Source organism: Coregonus clupeaformis, chromosome 12 (genome assembly GCF_020615455.1).
Source record: "Coregonus clupeaformis isolate EN_2021a chromosome 12, ASM2061545v1, whole genome shotgun sequence".
Lineage (NCBI taxonomy): Eukaryota > Metazoa > Chordata > Actinopteri > Salmoniformes > Salmonidae > Coregonus > Coregonus clupeaformis.
This window is the reverse complement of record NC_059203.1, coordinates 24,763,360-24,784,496: the sequence shown is the minus strand read 5'-3', so window position 1 is coordinate 24,784,496 and position 21,137 is coordinate 24,763,360. Positions and strand designations below refer to the sequence as shown.

General features: G+C 43.2%; 1 protein-coding gene across 2 annotated transcripts in view; it reads right to left on the bottom strand.

Moving 5' to 3' along the window:
- Window positions 1-20,407, bottom strand: part of LOC121578082 (voltage-dependent calcium channel subunit alpha-2/delta-3-like) — a 96,501-nt gene extending 76,094 nt beyond the window's left edge. The window contains exons 1-6 of one of the 2 annotated variants that reach the window (XM_041892175.2): window positions 19,796-20,407; window positions 18,539-18,620; window positions 11,031-11,147; window positions 8,486-8,545; window positions 2,534-2,696; window positions 785-916 (exon numbers count right to left, since the gene is read on the bottom strand). In XM_041892175.2, coding sequence (XP_041748109.1) covers window positions 785-916; window positions 2,534-2,696; window positions 8,486-8,545; window positions 11,031-11,147; window positions 18,539-18,620; window positions 19,796-19,920 — 679 coding nt within the window. In that variant the 5' untranslated portion in view covers window positions 19,921-20,407. The remainder of the gene's footprint in view (window positions 1-784; window positions 917-2,533; window positions 2,697-8,485; window positions 8,546-11,030; window positions 11,148-18,538; window positions 18,621-19,795) is intronic. The other variant, XM_041892176.2, reaches the window with a different exon arrangement.
- Window positions 20,408-21,137: the final 730 nt, after the last annotated feature.

Below are 21,137 nucleotides of genomic sequence, written 5' to 3'. Positions count from 1 at the left end.
GCATTACGTCACACAGTCATACAGAGTGGAAGGACGTTCCGGAGCCAACTACAGACTATACAAGCCTCTAGAAATGGGGGTTCAATCCGCAGGTCTGTCTTTCATTGCTATGTGTATCTCAATAGAAATTGAAAGGAGAGTGGAGTCTAATGATGTCACATCCGTGAAGGGCACAGTGCTACGCTATATGTCCTATACGTTAACAATACACTAGACTCATAGAAACTAATGCACAACATTATCCACACACAGTCAGGCAGGGCACTTTGATGACTTTAAATGATATGACTGCAATGAGAAGGGAATTTGATGAAGGGCTTTATATATGAATTAACACTTTCTGTATCACCTCTAATTTCCCATACATGTATCTGTGGTGTTATAGTTAGTTATAGTACTGCAGTCAGCACGGTCACTGTCTGATGGTCACTGTCTGACGGTCACTGTCTGTTGGTCACTGTCTGATGGTCACTGTCTGACGGTCGCTGTCTGACAGTCACTTTCTGATGGTGCTGTAATTATCCCATAGCTCTGCCTTAGCTCTGGACTGTCTTGCAGTGTGCTGCTGCAGGAGCTGGACTCACAGTGGCAGCTCACATTCTGATTAATTTGTCATATGCATCCTCTATGATGGTCTGTAAAATTACAACATTAGCAAAATCACCCTTTGAGTGATTCCATTTCATTTCCCCCCATTTCGTACAGTGACTGCTTCCTGCTTCCTGCCCCTCCCCCACTCTCACATACGCACAGAGTAAGACACATGCATGCACACACAACTCACCGGGATACTGCCTAAAGAAGCCCTTGGCACTTCCAAAGTACTGCCATATCAGGGACGGATCTTTTTCAAAGTTATCCACAAACACTTTATTCAAGGCCTCTGACCAATACACCCCATTCACTATGGCAGGATCTGAGAGAGAGAGAGAGAGAGAGAGAGAGAGAGAGAGAGAGAGAGAGAGAGAGAGAGAGAGAGAGAGAGAGAGAGAGAGAGAGAGAGAGAGAGAGAGAGAGAGAGAGAGAGAGAGAGAGAGAGAGAGAGAGAGAGAGAGAGAGAGAGAGAGAGAGAGAGAGAGAGAGAGAGAGAGAGAGAGAGAGAGAGAGAGAGAGAGATAGGAAAACCCTTTTTGGTTCCAGGTAGAACCCATTCTACAGAGGGTTCTACATGGAACCCAAAAGGGTTCTACCTGCAATTAAAAATGGTTCTTCAAATGATTCCCCTATGGGGACAGCAGAAGAACCCTTTAAGGTTCTAGATAACAACTTTTTTTCCAAGAGTGTATTAATAGGTAATAATGGTCATCATCTCCATTAACACTGAACACAGGAGTGCTGGACCGTTGACCTTTGCCCTTTATTGACCCCTGGTGGAGGAACAATCAGTGTGACTAAATAATGTCCTCCCATCCTTCTGCTGCATGGCCTCCACACACACACGCGCACACACGCACACACACACACACACACAAACAGGCGGAGGCTCTCAGATAGCCTCCCATTGTGCAGAGAACAGAGGGGGGGAGCACTGAGGAGCCCATTACAGACAGACAAAAGACACCCAGGGCTACACAGAGAGAGGTGTCATACTAAGCTAGAAAACAAATAACAGCTGAACATTAAGTCACTTCAAGAGAAACAACCCCATCACTTCCTCTCTCCTCTCTCCTCTCCCTTCCCTCTTCTCCTCACTCACTCACTCACTCACTCACTCACTCACTCACTCACTCACTCCATTGTCTTTGAAAGGCCTGTAGTGTGACTGCTCTCTCTATCTTTGGGCCATTATGGATCCCTTCTCTACCCCCACCCTCTTCCGCCCTCAACCCCCACCCTCTACCCCCGCTTTCCACCCCCACCCTCTACCCCCACCCACTACCCCCACCCTCTACCCCCCCTTACCCCCATCCTCTATTCACACACTTAGAAAGAGAACACGTGGTCATCCCTACTGCCCCTGATCTGGCGGACTCACTAAACGCAAATACTTATTTTGTAAATTACGTCTGAGTGTTGGAGTGTGCCCCTGGCTATCCGTACATTTTCAAAACAAGAAAATGGTGCCATCTGATTTGCTTAATATAAGGAATTTGAAATGATTTATACTTTTACTTTTACTTTTGCTACTTAAGTATATTTGAGCAATTACATTTACTTTTGATAGTTAAGTATATTTAGAACCAAATACTTTTAGACTTTTACTCAAGTCGTATTTTACTGGGTGACTTTCACTTTTACTTGAGTCATTTTCTATTAAGGTCTCTTTACTTTTACTTAAGTATGACAATTGAATACTTTTCCACCACTGCATAATAGATGGCGCGTTTCACTTTTTAAAATTGGAAATTGACAAGAAATGTACCCCAAATCTGCTTCTCACACATTTCAATATATTTTTATTGTCCCCGAAGGGCAATTTAGTTGCCGGCATGAACTCTTATGACACCTCATTTGGGGGCGCTCCTACTTTTCCATATCCATATTTGCACACACATACACCCACTTCAACTATTATGCACTATATTGTCCCTACCTTTGTTATACATGTTGGTGGGCACCTGCACCACACTGAGGCTGAGGTTGACTGACAGGTTGTTGAAGTGTTCGTTGGGTTCCAGGACAAACTCTCCTCCCAGCTCCACGTTGTTGCCCTCCTCATCCACCTCGTTGATCAGCACCGCGTTGAAGTACTCATACTGAGGAACAGACACGGTACACATAGAGTTAACAGAGTTAACATCCACATTGTTAATCAGCACCGCGTTGAAGTACTCATACTGAGGAACAGACACGGTACACATAGAGTTAACAGAGTTAACATCCACATTGTTAATCAGCACTGCGTTGAAGTACTCATACTGAGGAACAGACACGGTACACATAGAGTTAACAGAGTTAACATCCACATTGTTAATCAGCACCGCGTTGAAGTACTCATACTGAGGAACAGACACGGTACACATAGAGTTAACAGAGTTAACATCCACATTGTTAATCAGCACTGCGTTGAAGTACTCATACTGAAGAACAGACACGGTACACATAGAGTTAACAGAGTTAACGTCCACATTGTTAATCAGCACTGCGTTTAAGTACTCATACTGAGGAACAGACACGGTACACATAGAGTTAACAGAGTTAACATCCACATTGTTAATCAGCACTGCGTTGAAGTACTCATACTGAGGAACAGACACGGTACACATAGAGTTAACAGAGTTAACATCCACATTGTTAATCAGAACGGCGTTGAAGTACTCATACTGAGGAACAGACACGGTACACATAGAGTTAACAGAGTTAACATCCACATTGTTAATCAGCACTGCGTTGATGTACTCATACTGAGGAACAGACACGGTACACATAGAGTTAACAGAGTTAACATCCACATTGTTAATCAGCACTGCGTTGAAGTACTCATACTGAGGAACAGACACGGTACATATAGAGTTAACAGAGTTAACATCCACATTGTTAATCAGCACTGCGTTGATGTACTCATACTGAGGAACAGACACGGTACACATAGAGTTAACAGAGTTAACATCCACATTGTTAATCAGCACTGCGTTGAAGTACTCATACTGAGGAACAGACACGGTACACATAGAGTTAACAGAGTTAACATCCACATTGTTAATCAGCACTGCGTTGAAGTACTCATACTGAGGAACAGACACGGTACATATAGAGTTAACAGAGTTAACATCCACATTGTTAATCAGCACTGCGTTGAAGTACTCATACTGAGGAACAGACACGGTACACATAGAGTTAACAGAGTTAACATCCACATTGTTAATCAGCACTGCGTTGAAGTACTCATATTGAGGAGGAATAGACACAGTGCAGATACTGTATATAGTTCAAATCCAACTCAACAATCAGATCAGCACTGCATTGAAGTACTCATACTGATGCGGAAAACAACAGAGTTAACATCCAATTCCACCATCAGTTTCAATAGCCTCGTAGCTATCAAGTGGTATTGTATTTGTCTTGACGAACCAGACCGTGATGAGAAAAACACAAAGTGTTACATAAAGGGATATCCTTAGTAATGAGGTCAAAATACATTAGAACTGCACTTAGACTGCATATTTATACAGTAACTAGAGTCAAGCTAAACACTTTTCTGATAGGTTTAAAATGAAGTGGAGGTTATAGTGCAGCAGTCTAGCAGTGGTGGTGAGCTGTGCTGCTCAGCTCTCTGTCTGGACGATGGGGTTAATTAAGAGAACAATCAGACTTCTCTGAAGTGTAACTTTGCTTTGTGATTGGCCTGTTCTTCACAGTGCTGAACCCTGGACCCGCTTAGAGGAGAGACTCTCTCATTATTTCTAAGCATCCCAGCTCTGGACTAACTGGCCCCATTTGCCAGTGAAGGGCTTGGGGAGAGGCAGGGAGGGGGGGAGAGGCAGGGAGGGAGGGAAAGGAGGAGGGGGGTGTGATGGACTCTGTGGCGTACTTGGGGGAGGCCACACGGGCATCACCATAAAGCAGGGCCTGACAGCTCATACCATGCCTGGGCGCCCCTCTGACGGGCCGAGGAGGGGAGGAGGGGAGAAATGTGCATGCTCAGCAGAAGTGATAGGACTGTAGAGAGAGAGGCCCGTTAACCATCAGCAGGGTTATTACTGTAGTGTAGAGCAGGGCCAGGCCAGACAGGGGACACTGCGGCTCCAAAGCCGAGACGCTCCATTGGCTCTTACTGTAGGTTACTGTACACCACTACTGCAACGAGATGGGGCCTACCGTTCCAGGGCTGGCTGTACAGGTAGTTACTGGTGGGTCTAATACCCTTTACACATTATTGTGCAACCCTGAATTTTTCACAATGTCCTTTCCAGCACGGTTCCATGCAGCAATTATGAGATGGATGCATAACCAGGCCAGGAAGAGTACAGTTTGGCATGGCATGGCTTGGCTTGTCTCAGTAGTGTGAAATGGGTATAACTGGTTTAAACCCAGGCTGACTGAGCTCAGGTTTTACTGCAGTGGGTCTTATTGGACCTCTTTGGAGGTCAATGTAACACCTATGACAGAGTAGTCCAGCCCAATTTATCCATACTGACCCTTTGATCCTCAGACTGACCTTCAGGCAGACATAATTATTTATTGTAGACATCACTGAGACTACTCTGACATAGTAACGTGGTCCTCTGTAGCTCAGCTGGTAGAGCACGGCGCTTGTAACGCCAAGGTAGTGGGTTCAATCCCCGGGACCACCCATACACAAAAATGTATGCACGCATGACTGTAAGTCGCTTTTGATAAAAGCGTCTGCTAAATGGCATATTATTATTATTTTTAGTAACAGACTTCACTCAAAAGTTGAACAAATACTGGTGGTAAAAAAAGAAGGAACAGACAGCTGTTGAGAGCTACTGTAGATTAGTACAAGTATTTAGGCTACTTATACAGGCACATGTTCTAATATTATTTTTAACTTTATTTTGATTCTCTTTAGGGATTTTTTATGTTGAAACCCACATAAAACTAAACACACTTTATCGAGTGGAAATTCAAAATGACGAAAATTAGGCTACTTCAGAGTTCTACCTGCGGATATCAGATAATTTTATAACATCAAACTCTGTGACGCATCATTTAATAACAGTTTGCCGTTTTGACACCATGCATTTTTCACGCACCATTTCCCGGGCCAAGACTTCGACGTGATACGGCGGGTTCTCTCTTATCTCGTCTCTGTCTCATTTTAAGACGGTGCTGTGTTTTACATTGACCCGTGTTAGGCTATACAGCCAGGGTTCAAGGGCGTGCAGGTGATGTGTGTGACAGCATGGTATACCGCAAGGTCTCTCTGTATCCGCTCATATGCTATCGAAAACAGATCCGGCAAAATATGCTCAAATAATGATGTATTTTCACTTTCGTATTGTAGTTTATTGTATGATTGATGGGTCTCCGCAATTTAAGATGTAATGTTAAAGAAGAGAAACGTGTTTTGTAAGCAGCAGAGTAGTTTACTATTTAAAAGTCTGGCTACTTTTTCTGATAAGCATAGCCTATATGAGAGTCTCCTTTTACACGTCATAGTGACAACATTGAGCATCGAAAAAAAAAAATCTGGTATGGTGTAGAATTGTTTAATTAAAGATGAGCAATTCTGAAAATCTTTAAACAACAGTTTTCTAGAGAGACGGGGGGCTGCGGGGTAGGCCTACCCTACATTTTTACAATAAAGGATAGGCTTTAGGATTTTACAATGAAAATGTGGGCATGAAGTTTGAGCAAGTTCACTGTAAAATAACTAGTTTGAATAGAGCCTAAAGGAAAGAACGAAATATTATGTTTTACATTACCATGTAAGGAATCGATGCACATTATTCGGCTTAGGCTACTGTATAGCGATAAAAAAGTGATGAATTTGGTCACCATTTAAAATAATAGTAAATCATTATTCTCTAAAATAGTAACCCTGTTAAGTATGCACTAAAATATCTAACAGTCACAGTAATAGCCTTCAAAACTATGAAAATGAGTTATAAAGCTTATTATGCATGTGTAGCCTATAGTGTAAACGTGTAGCTTACAGTAGATCTAAATATGACACTCCCAAAAAACAGGAAACCCTTCGCTCAATGACAATATGTTCTTAAATCATAAAACAATACAATAATAACCGAAATTCTGTCCTATAATGGTAATAATGACCTTCGCCACCTTCTCCCAATGTGTTCATATAATCACCAGAGAAACCTGCAAACCATGGGGTGATCACAATGTATTCATATGATGTAAATGCAGCTATTAACTGGGAAGTGTGGTAACATTATTTTAAAGTGTGTTGTTGCCCGAGTGAGTTTCCAATCTTCAGGAAGAAAAGTGGAACAATGCACTGTGCATAAGAGTTCCATTTATCTTTGTCTACTGGAAAGAGGGAGAACGTGAAAGGGAGAGAGAGAGAGAGAGACAGAGAGAGAGAGAGAGAGAGAGAGAGAGAGAGAGAGAGAGAGAGAGAGAGAGAGAGAGAGAGAGAGAGAGAGAGAGAGAGAGAGAGAGAGAGAGGGAAAGAGAGAGAGAGAGAGTGAGAAGGAAGGAAGGAAGGAAGGAAGGAAGGAGGGAGGGGAGGGAGGGAGGGAGGGGAGAGGGTCCTGTACATTCTCAGTGTGACAGAATTACTGCAATCCCACCGCATAGGAAGAGGAGGCTCACTGCACCAAGGAAAAGGAAAAAGAATCCAGCAATAATAGCTGTGTAATGTCCTTTAAAGACTGAGCACAATGGCCGTGCGCTGGGTTGGGTTGTAAAACACACAGGCATGGGAACCACACCTGAACACGTACTGCAGCACACACAATGGGAATATTATATTCTCTTATATTTCATAAAGTATGAGGATGGATTAATTTATGAATATTTCATGTATGAAGTTGAAATAAACCAAAGAAACAGCTGATTGTTGTAGCATGACATCCAATCATTTTGCTGTGTTGCATTACTTTTCATATCAGTGTACTATTTATATCACTATGCTTTGTGACGTGTTAGAAGATAAAATCAGCGTTCCTTGAGTGCGAGATTTCATTCAGGAAAATAAAAAGTACCCCATTATTGTTAATGGTGCAGTTATATAATGGTATAAGTGCATTGTAATATCATCGGATTCCAGTGTGGTTTGTCAGTGGGCGCTGACCGTGGTGCTGAACTTACACTTGGATCCTGTTCTTTCCAATGGCAGTTTACTGAAATTGAAGCCACTCCCTCTTCAACAGTGTCAGGTTCACAGGCTACTTGTGAATGATGATTACGCTTTAAAACAATCAGTGTGAGTTACCAGCCGCAGTATGGTCTGGCGTTCTCTGCAGCGTTTCTTATTAAAGAGGCATAATGTATCATCACTGTGACAGGGTATTAACATGAAGGACACTGCCAATGCCAACAGCCACTATACTGTCCGTAACCCCATCTATCACCTTGTCATAGACTACCCCTTCTATCACCTAGTCATAGACTACCCCTTCTATCACCTTGTCAGACTACCCCTTCTATCACCTTGTCAGACTACCCCTTCTATCACCTTGTCAGACTACCCCTTCTATCACCTTGTCAGACTACCCCTTCTATCACCTTGTCAGACTACCCCTTCAATCACTTTGTCATACACTACCCCTACTATCACCTTGTCAGACTACCCCTTCAATCACCTTGTCATAGACTACCCCTTCAATCACCTTGTCAGACTACCCCTTCTATCACCTAGTCATAGACTACCCCTTCTATCACCTTATCAGACTACCCCTTCTATCACCTTGTCAGACTACCCCTTCTATCACCTTGTCAGACTACCCCTTCTATCACCTTGTCAGACTACCCCTTCTACCACCTTGTCAGACTACCCCTTCTTTTATATCTCTCACTTTCTCTTCTACATGTTATGTTACTTACCGTCTCTCTGTCTTCTACACGTCACCTTTTCTTGACCCCCCCCCCCCCCTCCCTTGCCCGCACCTCTCACCTGTAGCTCCGGGTTCTCCTCGTGCTGTAGATGTGCCTCCTCTGCTGCCTCCACCAGCCTCTGAAGGGGGAGAGATAGGGGGGAGGGGGTAGATGGGTGTGAGGGAGGGGGAGGGGGAGGGGGGAGGGGGATAGATGGGTGTGGGAGGGGGTAGATGGGTGTGGGAGAGGGGAGGGGAGCGGGTAGGGGGTGTGTGAGGGGCAGGGGGGTAGATGGGTGTGGGAGGGGGGAGGGGGGTAGATGGGTGTGGGAGGGGGGGGGGGGATAGGGAGGGGGAAGGACAGCTCAACTCCAACCCATCACCCATGATCAAGAGTTATTTGAGACCTGACACAATATCAAAGTATCTCAGTGGCTCCCATACTCCCAGCTAGGCTGCTGCAGGGAGGCAGTCAATCTGCAGTAACAGAGGACCAGAGAGATGAGGGCTGAGGAATGGCCCTGCCTGCCTACCTGCATGGCTGTTTGGAGCACAGAGACATGAGCTTGCTCTACTCCTGGTGCTCTGGCCATGGAACAGCCCAAGCCATGTAGTGTAAATGGTAGCTGGGATGGACAGAATTGCTAGTCAAGGACCTTCGACATCTTGCAGTATTCAATCAATGTTTCCACACTTAAATGATATTTCCCAAAACGAATAATAATACAGTTATACAGCAACTGTTAAATTATTTGATGTTATTTAGTAATGCTCAGGTCATTCTTCTAATCCACTTCAAATGATAGGCTGAGCACAGTGCTTAGTGCTATCAATTACCTGCCTGTGTGCAATCAATTACCTGCCTCAAACAAAGGATGCTCTTACCTCTGAAAACATCATGAAAATCATACCACTAGGCCTACATTAAAACATATATTTTTCTGTGCTTAAAAATGTCCCATCACATAGGCCTATATTTCTGCCTAGCAAGGCCACCCACAGAAATATGTGCGTGCAGTGAGTGAGATGATTGATTGGCATAGGCCAGTGTAGAACCGTAACCCACGACACGCAATAACCTCTATACAATATTCCCCTCCTTGAAATGTGCTTGCCTGCGTGTTTTGGAAGAAATGCCGCCTTAACACCTAGGCTACTACAGTCGTCATCGCCATTCTGGAAATGGTAATTAATAACTGTCGAGCACGTCAAAAAATAGCTGCAATGCAAACAGAAAACAGCAGTAGGCTATTGCATGACGCAAACTCTTGTGTGACAGTTAAACTTAATTTATTTTCATACCTTTGGCGTTTCAGTCTTAGATGGTGTCGTTAACAATACAGACATAGGCTATTGAAATAAGGAGAAAACCTCAAGGCGCTACATTTAAACAGATTTTTCTCTAGGCCTTTTTGGAGGGGCGGCGTGGGGGGGACAAATCACAAGAAGCCAACATTTGCTAGGGAGATATTTCAAACCATATCAAATAAGTATTATTAACGAAAGGGAATTTCAAAACAGATATTCAAGGCTCAGAAGGACTAGATCAATATCATAAGTACGAATTAGGCTACAATGTTATTGTTTTATATTCATTTTAATTCCAGTAGGCCTACGCCACGGCACTGGTAGCCTATAGCCTGTCAATTGGTGACCATCGGAATTTCGTTAATTGGATTTGACAATTTGATTGTTGCCAATTGAGAGATATCAGTTATTTTATTTAGGCTAAGCCATAAAAAAAGAAGTCAACGAATGCGATTTTTTATCATTTGCATCCGACGAAATAGGCCTAGGCAATGTAGTGCTTTCAAATAATTGTAATTTGTTTACACAGAAACCATTTTTCCAATTTACAGCACTGTAATAATACACATTGAAATACTGCCTAATAAATAGAGAATGATAAAAGCAATGGTCCCACACTGTAGAATTACAACCATGCAGGTAATACGGTACAGCGCAGTGAGATCTGGCAGCGCGAGATAAACGCTATCATCTCACACCAGCTTAACTATTAAAATAGGCTACTTGCACCTCTCCTCTCCGGCCCAATATAAATGTCCAACGGCTATATCTGTCTCATGAGAATGCCTTCACAGTAGAGGGATTGTAGTAAATAGCATACCACCGCTGGATAAAATGCGACACTAGTGTAATTGTCATCCATGACAAACTTTGAATTTAAACCTGTGTTATGAATATAAATGCCCACCAAGCAGAAAGCTTGAGGAAGAAAAACGAAAAATATATTTCTGACCGTTGAAATATATGGCTACCAGCTTACAATTGGTTTTAAGAGCTTCATGGTCATGGATAGGCCTAATGAAATTGCCAATGATGCTCCTAAATGTGATCATAATAATAATAATAATAATAATAATAATAATAATAATAATACATCTTGATATTTTGTTGATCATTTTTAGATAGCCTAAATCTATATATTTTCTAAACCTGCTTGCTGTGCATGTCTACAGTTGAGGCTGTGAAATAACAGAACGTTTGATATTTTTCTGAATTGCTTTAAAGTCTCGTCTTCTCAGTAGTCTAAATTAGGCCTACTTCCAGAAAACATAGCCTGATGAAGGGCAGATAAAAGGAAAGATACGACGATATATGTACCCGAATGGCCTCCTTTTTCATCCGGAACATCTCCTCCATCTTCTTCGATAGATTTTTGACCACTTTCATGCCATCAATTTCTTCCACTCGGACAGACTTTTCCAATTCTTTATATTTCTGTAAATGAAAGAGAAAATATATGTTTTAACTCTCTAATACAGCTGGTGTTTGTGAAAAGTTGACATACTAATATTATAAACACTGAGAGGCTTGTAGACTATATCATACATTTCACTGATAAAAATGTCAATAGAATGTGAACATGTTACAATTAAAAACAAATCATAAATCAAAGCAAATCAAAGTCTATTGGTGCACATGATACAGGGTGTAAACAGTAGGTACAACGGTCCAGAGTGAGTGTGTGCGATAAAACGGTTCAGAGTGTGTGTGTGTCACAGAGGATCACAAGAACATTTCGAATATACATCTCATGTCAATGGGCTTTTATTAGGTGGGTTAAGCCAATGAGCCCTGTGTTTTAGTAGCAGAGAAGGTGAACCTTTGTGCTATCTGTTTATTCCACACACACACACACACACTTCACATCCGATGAAGAAAAATCCATCAGCTCTCATATCCCTGCACCTCTGGAACCAGCAGAGAGTCCAGTGTAACACGCCCTCCCATGTCTCTGAGAAGGGCTGACAAGCCTCAGATGATTGGCTGATAAGATGTATCCTGTTTCATTGAATGATTGATAGGCTTTATCTTGGCTGACAAGCTGTGGCTCTGGCTCTGATTGGCTGCTGGGTGGGCTGGGGGCGGGCCTGGAAGTGAAGGCCACGCACGGTTGGAGGGTAATTGAAATGCAGTCAAAGCACGGGAGAAAGATAATAACGTGTCAGGCTTGGGCGCTTCTGGATAATGAACTACACTTCACATAATGCTGAGTCTGCAGGATACACTGCACCTGCATGGACAGAACAAAGCCCAACAGAACACACAAAGAGAATAGAACATGACATTTAAAAAAATTACAACACACACAGTCACACAAAATAATAATCAGAGTATAATCTGCATGTCTCTCATGTCCCTCACACACACACATGCGCACATGCACGCACGCACACACACACACACACACACACACACACACACACTGGGGCCCGCAATTATTGACCCCCTGATAAAGCTGAGCAAAAATGACTGTCTAAAAAAAAGTACTCAAATACTGAGCGATATTGTTTGCTAAAAAAATTGGGAAATTATATTATTTTATACTAATACAATTGCTTAGAGAGAGATTTGGTTTAACAAGTAATAATAGTTTTTCTGAAAAAGGTAGGGGTAAGAAATTATTGACACCCCTGTTGTCAATACTTTTCAATACCTCACCTTGAAGATAAAGGCACCAACAGACAGCATGCGACATGGGTGGCCCATTAATTTGTAATGAAGCCTAGGTGGGGGGAGAACTTCTATCCAGATGGAGGGGTCGGCGGTGTTCGTGCCAGTGAAAGCCGCTAAACCGAGGCGTAGAAAATATAATTCTGCTCTATTTTCAAGCGGTGCTGTAGTTGTTGACCAGTCACAGTTGAAAACGTGGCCTGCGTGGTGATACTTCAGCACGTACGTCCAACAGCAGGACCAGCTAACTTGCCCAGAGTCACGTTTAACAATTAAAAATATTTGTTTTCTAATCCATTTTTGGTTTAATCATTTCTGTTGCATGTAAATACATTTTTATGCATACATATGGTGTTAAAGCCCATTTTTTGCATGTCAATAATCTTTGTTTATTTCGTTGCTATGGTCACTGGCAGCTGTCATCCTCCTGTGTGAGAGAATGGCCCTGGAGGGAATGTGCTATTTTGTGTATTTGTTTGCCCTATTCTTAACTTTTTTTTGTACATAATGTTTCCGCCATCATTTCCTATGACTGAAAAGAGCTTCTGGACATCAGAACAGCTATCACTAACCTTGATTTGGACGAGGACTTCTACTTCAATAAGTCAGAGGTGAAAGACATTGATTATCCTGGACCAGGCCCAAATCCCCGAAACTCGAAGAAGGAGGAGACGGCGCTGCGGGATACCTGACGAGACTACTCAGAGAGTGGATAAATCGCCTCTACCCTCCGTTCTATCAGGTGAACGTGCAATCACTGGAGAATAAATTGGATGAGCTCCATTCGAGACTATCCTATCAACGTGATCTGAAGAACTGTAATATCTTATGTTTCTCAGAGTCATAGCTGAACAAGGACATGGTAAATATAAATCTAGCTGGTTTTTCTATACATCGGCAGGACAGAACGGCAGCATCAGGGAAGCTCAGGAGAGGGGGTGTGTGTCTCTTTGTTAACAACAGCTGGTGCGCGATCTCTAATATTAAGGAAGTCCTGAAGTTCTGCTCGCCTGAGTTAGAATGCCTCATGATAAGCTGTAGACCATACTATTTACCAAGAGAGTTTTAATCTATATTTTTCATAGCTGTCTTTTTACCACCACAAACCGATGCTGGCCCTAAGACAGCACTCAACAAGTTGTATAGGGCCTTAAGAAAACAAGAAAATGCTCACCCAGAGATGGCGCTCCTAGTGGCCGGTGACTTTAATGCAGGAAAACTGAAATCCGTTTTCCCTCATTTCTACTGTGCAACTAGAGGCAAAACAACTCTAAATCACCTCTGCTCCACATACAGAGAGGCATACAAAGCTCTCCATCACCCTCCATTTGACAAATCTGACCATAACTCTATCCTCCTGATTGCTGCTTACAAGCAAAAACTCAAACAGGACGTACGAGTGACACACTCAATATGGAAGTGGTCTGATGAAGCGGATGCTTAGCTAAAAGACTGTTTCACTAGCACAGACTGGAATATGTTCCGGGATTCATCCGATGGCATTGCGGAGTTTACCATATCCCCATAGTGACTGTACGTACATATCCAAACCAGAAGCCATGGATTACAGGCAACATCCGAACTGGGATAAAGGCTAGAGCTGCCGCTTTCAAGGAGCGGGACCCTAATCCGGTTGCTTATAAGAAATCCTGCTATGCCCTCCGGCGAACCATCAAACAGGCAAAGCGTCAATACAGGTCCAAGATTGAATCCTACTACACCGGCTCTGACACTCGTCTGATGTGGCAGGGCTTGCAAACTATTACGGATTACATAGTGAAACCCACCCTGTCTAAATGACTACCGCCCCGTAGCACTCACATCTGTAGCCATGAAATTCTTTGAAAGGCTGGTCATGGCCCACATCAACCCCATCATCCTGGACACCCTGGACCCACTCCAATTCGCATACCGCCCCAACGGATCCACAGATGACGCAATCTCTATTGCATTCCACACTGCCCTTTCCCACCTGGACAAAAGGAACACCTACGTGAGAATGCTGTTGATTGAATACTGCTCAGCGTTGAACACCATAGTGCCCTCCAAGCTCATCACTAAGCTAAGGACCCTGGGATTAAACACCTCCCTCTGCAACTGGATCCTGGACTTCCTGACTGGCTGCCCCCAGGTGGTGAGGGTAGGCAACAACACATCCGCCATGCTGACACACAACATGGGGGCCCCTCAGGGGTGCATGCTTAGTCCCTTTCTGTACTCCCTATTCACCCACGACTGTGTGGCCACGCACGACTCCACCACCATCATTAAGAGGACACAACGGTGTTAGGCCTGATCACCGACAACGATGAGACAGCCTACAGGGAGAAGGTCAGAGACTTGGCAGTGTGGTGCCAGGACAACAACCTCTCCCTCAACGTGAGCAAGACAAAGGAGCTGATTGTGGACGACAGGAAATGAAGGGCAGAGCATGCCCCCATCCTCATCGACAGGGCTGTAGTGGCGCAAGGTTGAGAGCTTCAAGTTCCTCTGTGTCCACATCACCTATAAACTATCATGGTCAACACACACCAACACAGTTGTGAAGAGGGCTCGACAGCACCTTTTCCCACTCAGGAGGCTGAAAAGATTTGGCATGGGCCCTCAGATCCTCAAAAAGTTATACAGCTGCACGATTAAGAGCATCTTGACTGGCTGCATCACTGCTTGGTATGGCAACTGCTTGGCATCTGACTGCAAAGGCGCTACAGAGGGTAGTGCATACGGCCCAGTACATCACTGGGGCTGAGCTCCCTGCCATACAGAACCTCTATACCAGGCGGGGTTAAAGGAAGGCCCTAAAAATTGTCAAAGACTCCAGCCACCCAAGTCATAGACTGTTCTCTCTGCTACCACACGGCAAGTGGTACCGATGCACCATGTCTGGAACCAACAGGACCCTGAACAGCTTCTACCCCCAAGCCGTAAGACCTTTTTGCACTATTTTGACTCATCAGTTGCGCTGCTGTTACTGTTTATTGTCTATCCTGTTGCCTAATCACTTTATCCCTACCTATATGTACATATCTACCTCAATTACCTCGTACCCCTGCACATCAACATGGTACTGGTAGCCCGTGTATATAGCAGAGTTATTGTTACTCATTGTGTATTTATTCCTCTAGTTATTATTTTTTTATTTTTCTATCTGTATTGTTGGGAAGGGCCTGTAAGTAAGCATTTCACTGTTTGTCTACACCTGTTGTTTACGAAGCATGTGACAAATAAAACTTGCTTTGATTTGTGAAGGCTCTAGCCGCTTAGACTACAGGGACAACAGAACAGGAGTACGGATGACGGGGAACTCTGCAATATTCTGCTGGCTATCTTAACGGTACTGAGCCTTTTTCTAAAATGTTTTATGAGTTGGAGAACACAATGGGAGGGATCTTAGACCATTCCTCCATACAGAATCCTTCCAGATCCTCAATATCCTTTGTCTGTGTTTATGGACTGCCTTCTTCAATTCAAGCCACAGGTTTTCAATGGGTTTCAAGTCCGGAGACTGAGAATGGCCATTGCAAAATGTTGATTTTGTGGCCAATTAACCATTTATTTGTGGATTTTGATGTGTGCTTGGGGTTATTGTCTTGATGGAAGATCCACTTTCAGCCAAGTTTCAGCCTCCTGGCAGAGGCAACCATGTTTTTGGCCACTGGGTAAAGTTCATGATGCCGTTGCCCTTAACAAGGGCCCCAGGACCAGTGGAAGCAAAATAGCCCCATAACATCAAAGATCCACCACCATATTTTACAGTAGGTACAAGGTTATTTTCTGCTTATGCATTCTCATTTTGACGTGAAACCCACCACTGGTGTGCGTGGTCAAAGAGCTCTATTTTCATGTCATCCAACAAATGTAAACACCTGGAGTTTGCTAAATGGCATAGACACTTGGATTGGAACTGGTGCTTTGATCAGATGACATGAAAATAGAGCTCTTTGGCCATGCACACCAGTGGTGGGTTTAGCATCGAAATGAGAATGCATGAGCAGAACACACACATACATACACAAATTCCAGCACGAGGCGACAAATTACCCAGGGAAAGGAAGAGTGTGGGCCGGCAGTGGCGCGGAACAGTTCATTTCACACCTGTCCTCCCCTCCTCCTCACCCCCCTCCTCAGCCCTCCCCAGTCATCAGGGATTGGTTAAACCCCATCCATCAACAGAACTGATTAGGATTATTGATTAAGGTAATGACTGATGTGTAGATGAGGCCTGACCGAACATAAGCCTAAGGAGGACACACACACACACACACACACACACACACACACACACACACACACACACAACCTCCTGTCTGTATTCGTACTCCTGTTCTGTTGCCCATACAGCAGCTCAGCTCTGTGTGGAAATCTACTAATTCCCCATAATAAAGCACCTAATGATCATCCTTAATGATCAGCCCTAAAACCATCCAGCCGTGCCTCCCTCTCTCCACCTCGCCACACTGGCCACTCAGAGTGGGAGAGGCCTGCTCATTGGATGAAAGATATTGTACACCAGTCATGCTTCTGTGAACGGGAACATGAGGAAAGTGCTTACATACGCACACACACACACACACACACACACACACACACACACACACACACACACACACACACACACACACACACACCTGCTACAGTGTTGGATGTTAGAGTATTGCAGCAGCAGCCTGGTGATGAGCTAAGCTCCTCCTTATCACACAGTGAGAGGCTGATGAATGGAGCTGGATGGGGATATTTATCTCCTCATCACCACTGAGTTCACACTCAATCACACCACTTACATACAGTACAGTATGCACTGTATGAATGTAACAGATCAGGGTCGTATTCACTAGAAACCAAACGGAAGAAAACGGACTGAAACAGGGAGGGACTACCTGAACTTGTCCAAATATAAAACTCTCATTTTCATTGCAAAATGTTTTTCTTGGCAAAACATTTTGCTACAGTTTATTACGGTGTGCACTAATGAATATGACCCATGTTTTCCTCTATCTGTGGTCATCGACTATCTCTGGTTTTCAATTAAACTAATTTCAAACTGCTGCATGTCTGGAATAATATAAAAAGAAAAAAAAAGAAAAAATGCAGTGTTTAATTCAAGCTTTTTTGAAATTGAGCATAAAATCAGTTGGAATAAAATGACTGTCTACATTCAGGTGTAAGCACATAGGGCCAAATGTTAATATTTTTCCGTCTCCGTAACTCAGACTTTCCCATAAAGTATGCACATTAGTGCCCAGTGAGTACACTACAGTACAAATAGTCATTAAACTTCAAAATGCCCATAAACATGGCCATATTGCCAAGATAACTCTGTACTTTTACAGTACTCCAGCCAGAGCTCTGGGTTCAGCATTAGGTTTGCAAGATTCCAGAAATCCTGGCTGGAGGATTCACGATTTTCTGCTTATTCCCTTCTGATTCTGGGAATCTTCCAACTGGGATTTCTGGAAAACCTGGGAATTTTGGGAAAGATAGCATAATTCTGTAACCCTATCCAACAGACAGTTCAGTAAATTGCTTCCACTTGGATGACAGGTGCTGTAGTGTACAAACCATAACCTCTGTACACACTGGAGAGCACACGTCTGCCACCAAGTGGTCATTTACTTTCACTTAGGGGCTTTTTTCTGAAAACCCATCTCTCTTTCTCTCTCTCTCTCTTCTCCCCCCTCTCTCTCTGCACCCCACCTATTGCCTCCAACGCATCCCAGCCCATCCCACTCAACACACTCTTATTCAATTTGTCTCCTTGTCGCATTTATATCCTGGGGTTGAAACTCTTTACTTCAGAGGGTGCACTGGAGATGAGATGAGAGAAGAAACAGTGCTGTGGTTAATGGGATGTGTCCAGTACACACACACACACACACACACACACACACACACACACACACACACACACACACACACAGAGAGAGAGAGAGAGAGAGAGAGAGATGGGCCTCTGATCCACACACCTGAGTCCTTTCTGACACAACACATCAGTATTCAGCTGGGACACAGAAATGTGTCAGCAGCCATTAGATGAAAATGCAGCATTACAGCGTACAGTGTGTGTGTGTGTGTGTGTGTGTGTGTGTGTGTGTGTGTGTGTGTGTGTGTGTGTACAGGAATGAGATTAAGATTGAGGAAAGAAAATAAAGAGATACCTTCTGCAGCAGCTGGGATCCAGAGTATTTTGCAGAAATTGATTTAATTTCTCCACCAAACGCTGAGGCCCATAACTTCACCCTGGAAACCAACAGAACATTTCTATATTGTTATTATATCAGTTCAGGTGAACACAAGAGATTATGTGACATTACACACACATTTCAATAATGTACAGTACAGATAATGAGAAAATAAAAATTGCACCAGACATGTCTAAACAATTCTCTAACCATGAAATCATAGATCCATTGATATCTAGAAGTTGTCTGTGTGTTATATGGCTGGTGTAAGTATAAACTATTTTCTTGAAGATACACCTGTTCTTAAAAAACCACAAGACCCTCATATAAGAAATACATTGTTTTGAAGTGTGTTGAATTTGCGTCCATTAACAATATGTCAAATACGCTAGACCTACATTGTAGATAAGTAATATCATTCAATGTAGCTGTTTATTAATGTTTATTTGGTGTTTATGATGTGTTATAAATGGATGGTTTATGTGGCTAAAGTCGATACAAGCTGTTGCCTAAAGCCTTAAACTGTATATTGTAGACTGTGGTGTCTCTATGCAGACCAAAGTACAGCACTCTGGGTTAACATCGACAAATGAACATGGTTTTATTGTAATGTTTTGTATAGTAGTTATTTAGGACATCTTGATTAAAAGAAGGACAACAATCTGTTTAAATAAAGACATCTGTACATTTAAATAGTGTGTAAATGTCATTGATATATTATTCATTTGTTGATCTTACACTATTATTATGCCAGATATGATCCATCTATAGCAATAAACTTAGGGTTAGGGTAAAGAAGTCTATTTTTGTAATTATTTATTAGACACCAACAGCAATAAATAAATAATAAAAACGAATTATTATTATTATTATTATTAGTAGTAGTAGTAGTAGCTCAGCTGGTAGAGCACGGCGCTTGTAACGCCAGGGTAGTGGGTTCGATCCCCGGGACCACCCATACACAAAAATGTATGCACACATGACTGTAAGTCGCTTTGGATAAAAGCGTCTGCTAAATGGCATATTATTTATTATTATTATATTATTATTATTATTATTATTATTATGCAGTTGTTGTTACATTGTTATGACATGCTGATGTTTTTTGCTTGTTTATAATTTTTACTATAACAAGTCTACTGCTTACACACTTCAGGAAATCTAACTGAAAAACTCAACAATAGGTGGTGTAACGAGTAACTAAAAAGTTAAGATATGACACCCTCCACTCACACTGAGAGAGGAATCCCTTGCTGGGACCCCATCACGTCCACCACCGCCGTGCCCAGTATAATCCAGAAGAGAAGGAAACTGGCGCAGCACACGTGCGAAAAGAGGATCCTCCAATTCCACAGCATCTTCACGAGCCTTCCCGAAAATGGATCCTGGTACAATGGCTAGTCCCGAAAACGCACTCAGCGCGAAAAGCAGCAGCCCCTGTTACCGGCAACAAATATTTCTCGGTGCCTATCTCGCGCCAGTTCCGCATTCAAGGGGCCAGTTGTCACTCCTGAAGGGACCCGCGTGCTGAAAGAGAGCGTTGACCTATGAACATAGGCACAAACCCCTCACCGCCAGAGGGCAAACAGAGAGAGAGAGAGAGAGACACTAACGTCAGGCATCCATGTGTGATAACATTGCAATTGCTGTTATCGTCTGAAAAGGAAATTGCTATATTCTCTTCTGGGGATTTACCCGAGATTTGCGGATCTCAGCCTTTTGCCCCAAATAAAAAAAAACCCCACCTCAGCTGCTTTCACAGGGAAGGAACACTGAGGAGGGATAATGAGTTGCCGGTAGAGCAAAGAGCCTGAAGCAGGGTGCCAGAGAGAGGGAGCGAAGAGCACCAGAATGTTTGTGTGGGGTATCCTACATCACGTTGTGAGAACCCCAGAAAGAGCGTGAAAAGGTGGAAATGTAAAATGCGAAACTTTCACTAAGGAGCGGACATTCCAAAAGTCAGCATGAGAGTTTGTGCTATACCTATATTGCCTTTTCTTCCTACAGACTTCCAGATGAACGATGCTTTGTTGTTTGAGGCAGATTGCACCGTCTGGCCTGCTCGTTGTCTTTCAAGTCGGTGGTGGATGAAACGATAGACCAATGCAATATGCACAGCTGACATTAAATCGACATGACTGATTAAGCGTTTATTATGCTAATCAAAGATCAACGTTTGTCATTCTAAGCCATTGGTAGTCTAACGCCTCGATCACACCGACAATGTCATTGCATTTTGGTACACCAGAAGTACATTCATTTCCAATGGAACGCTGCGTTTGCCTTGCAGCATTGCGTTGTAGAGGCAGTTGCAGTGCGTTCTGTGTGGTGCATACATTGGATTTATCGAACGTATGTGTCAAACTGTATGCGAAGACGGCTTGACAGAAATGGTAGCAGAAGGTGAATGTTGAACTTTTGTTGCACACATATCCAGATGATGTTGCGTACTATTATCGGTGTAATCAAGACGTAAAGCTTCACCTCCACAAGATGTGTAAAAACTCTGCGTTCCGGCGGAAGTCATTCATTGTCAATGGAGCAGTCCGCAACGCTACGTTTGGGATCCCGCACT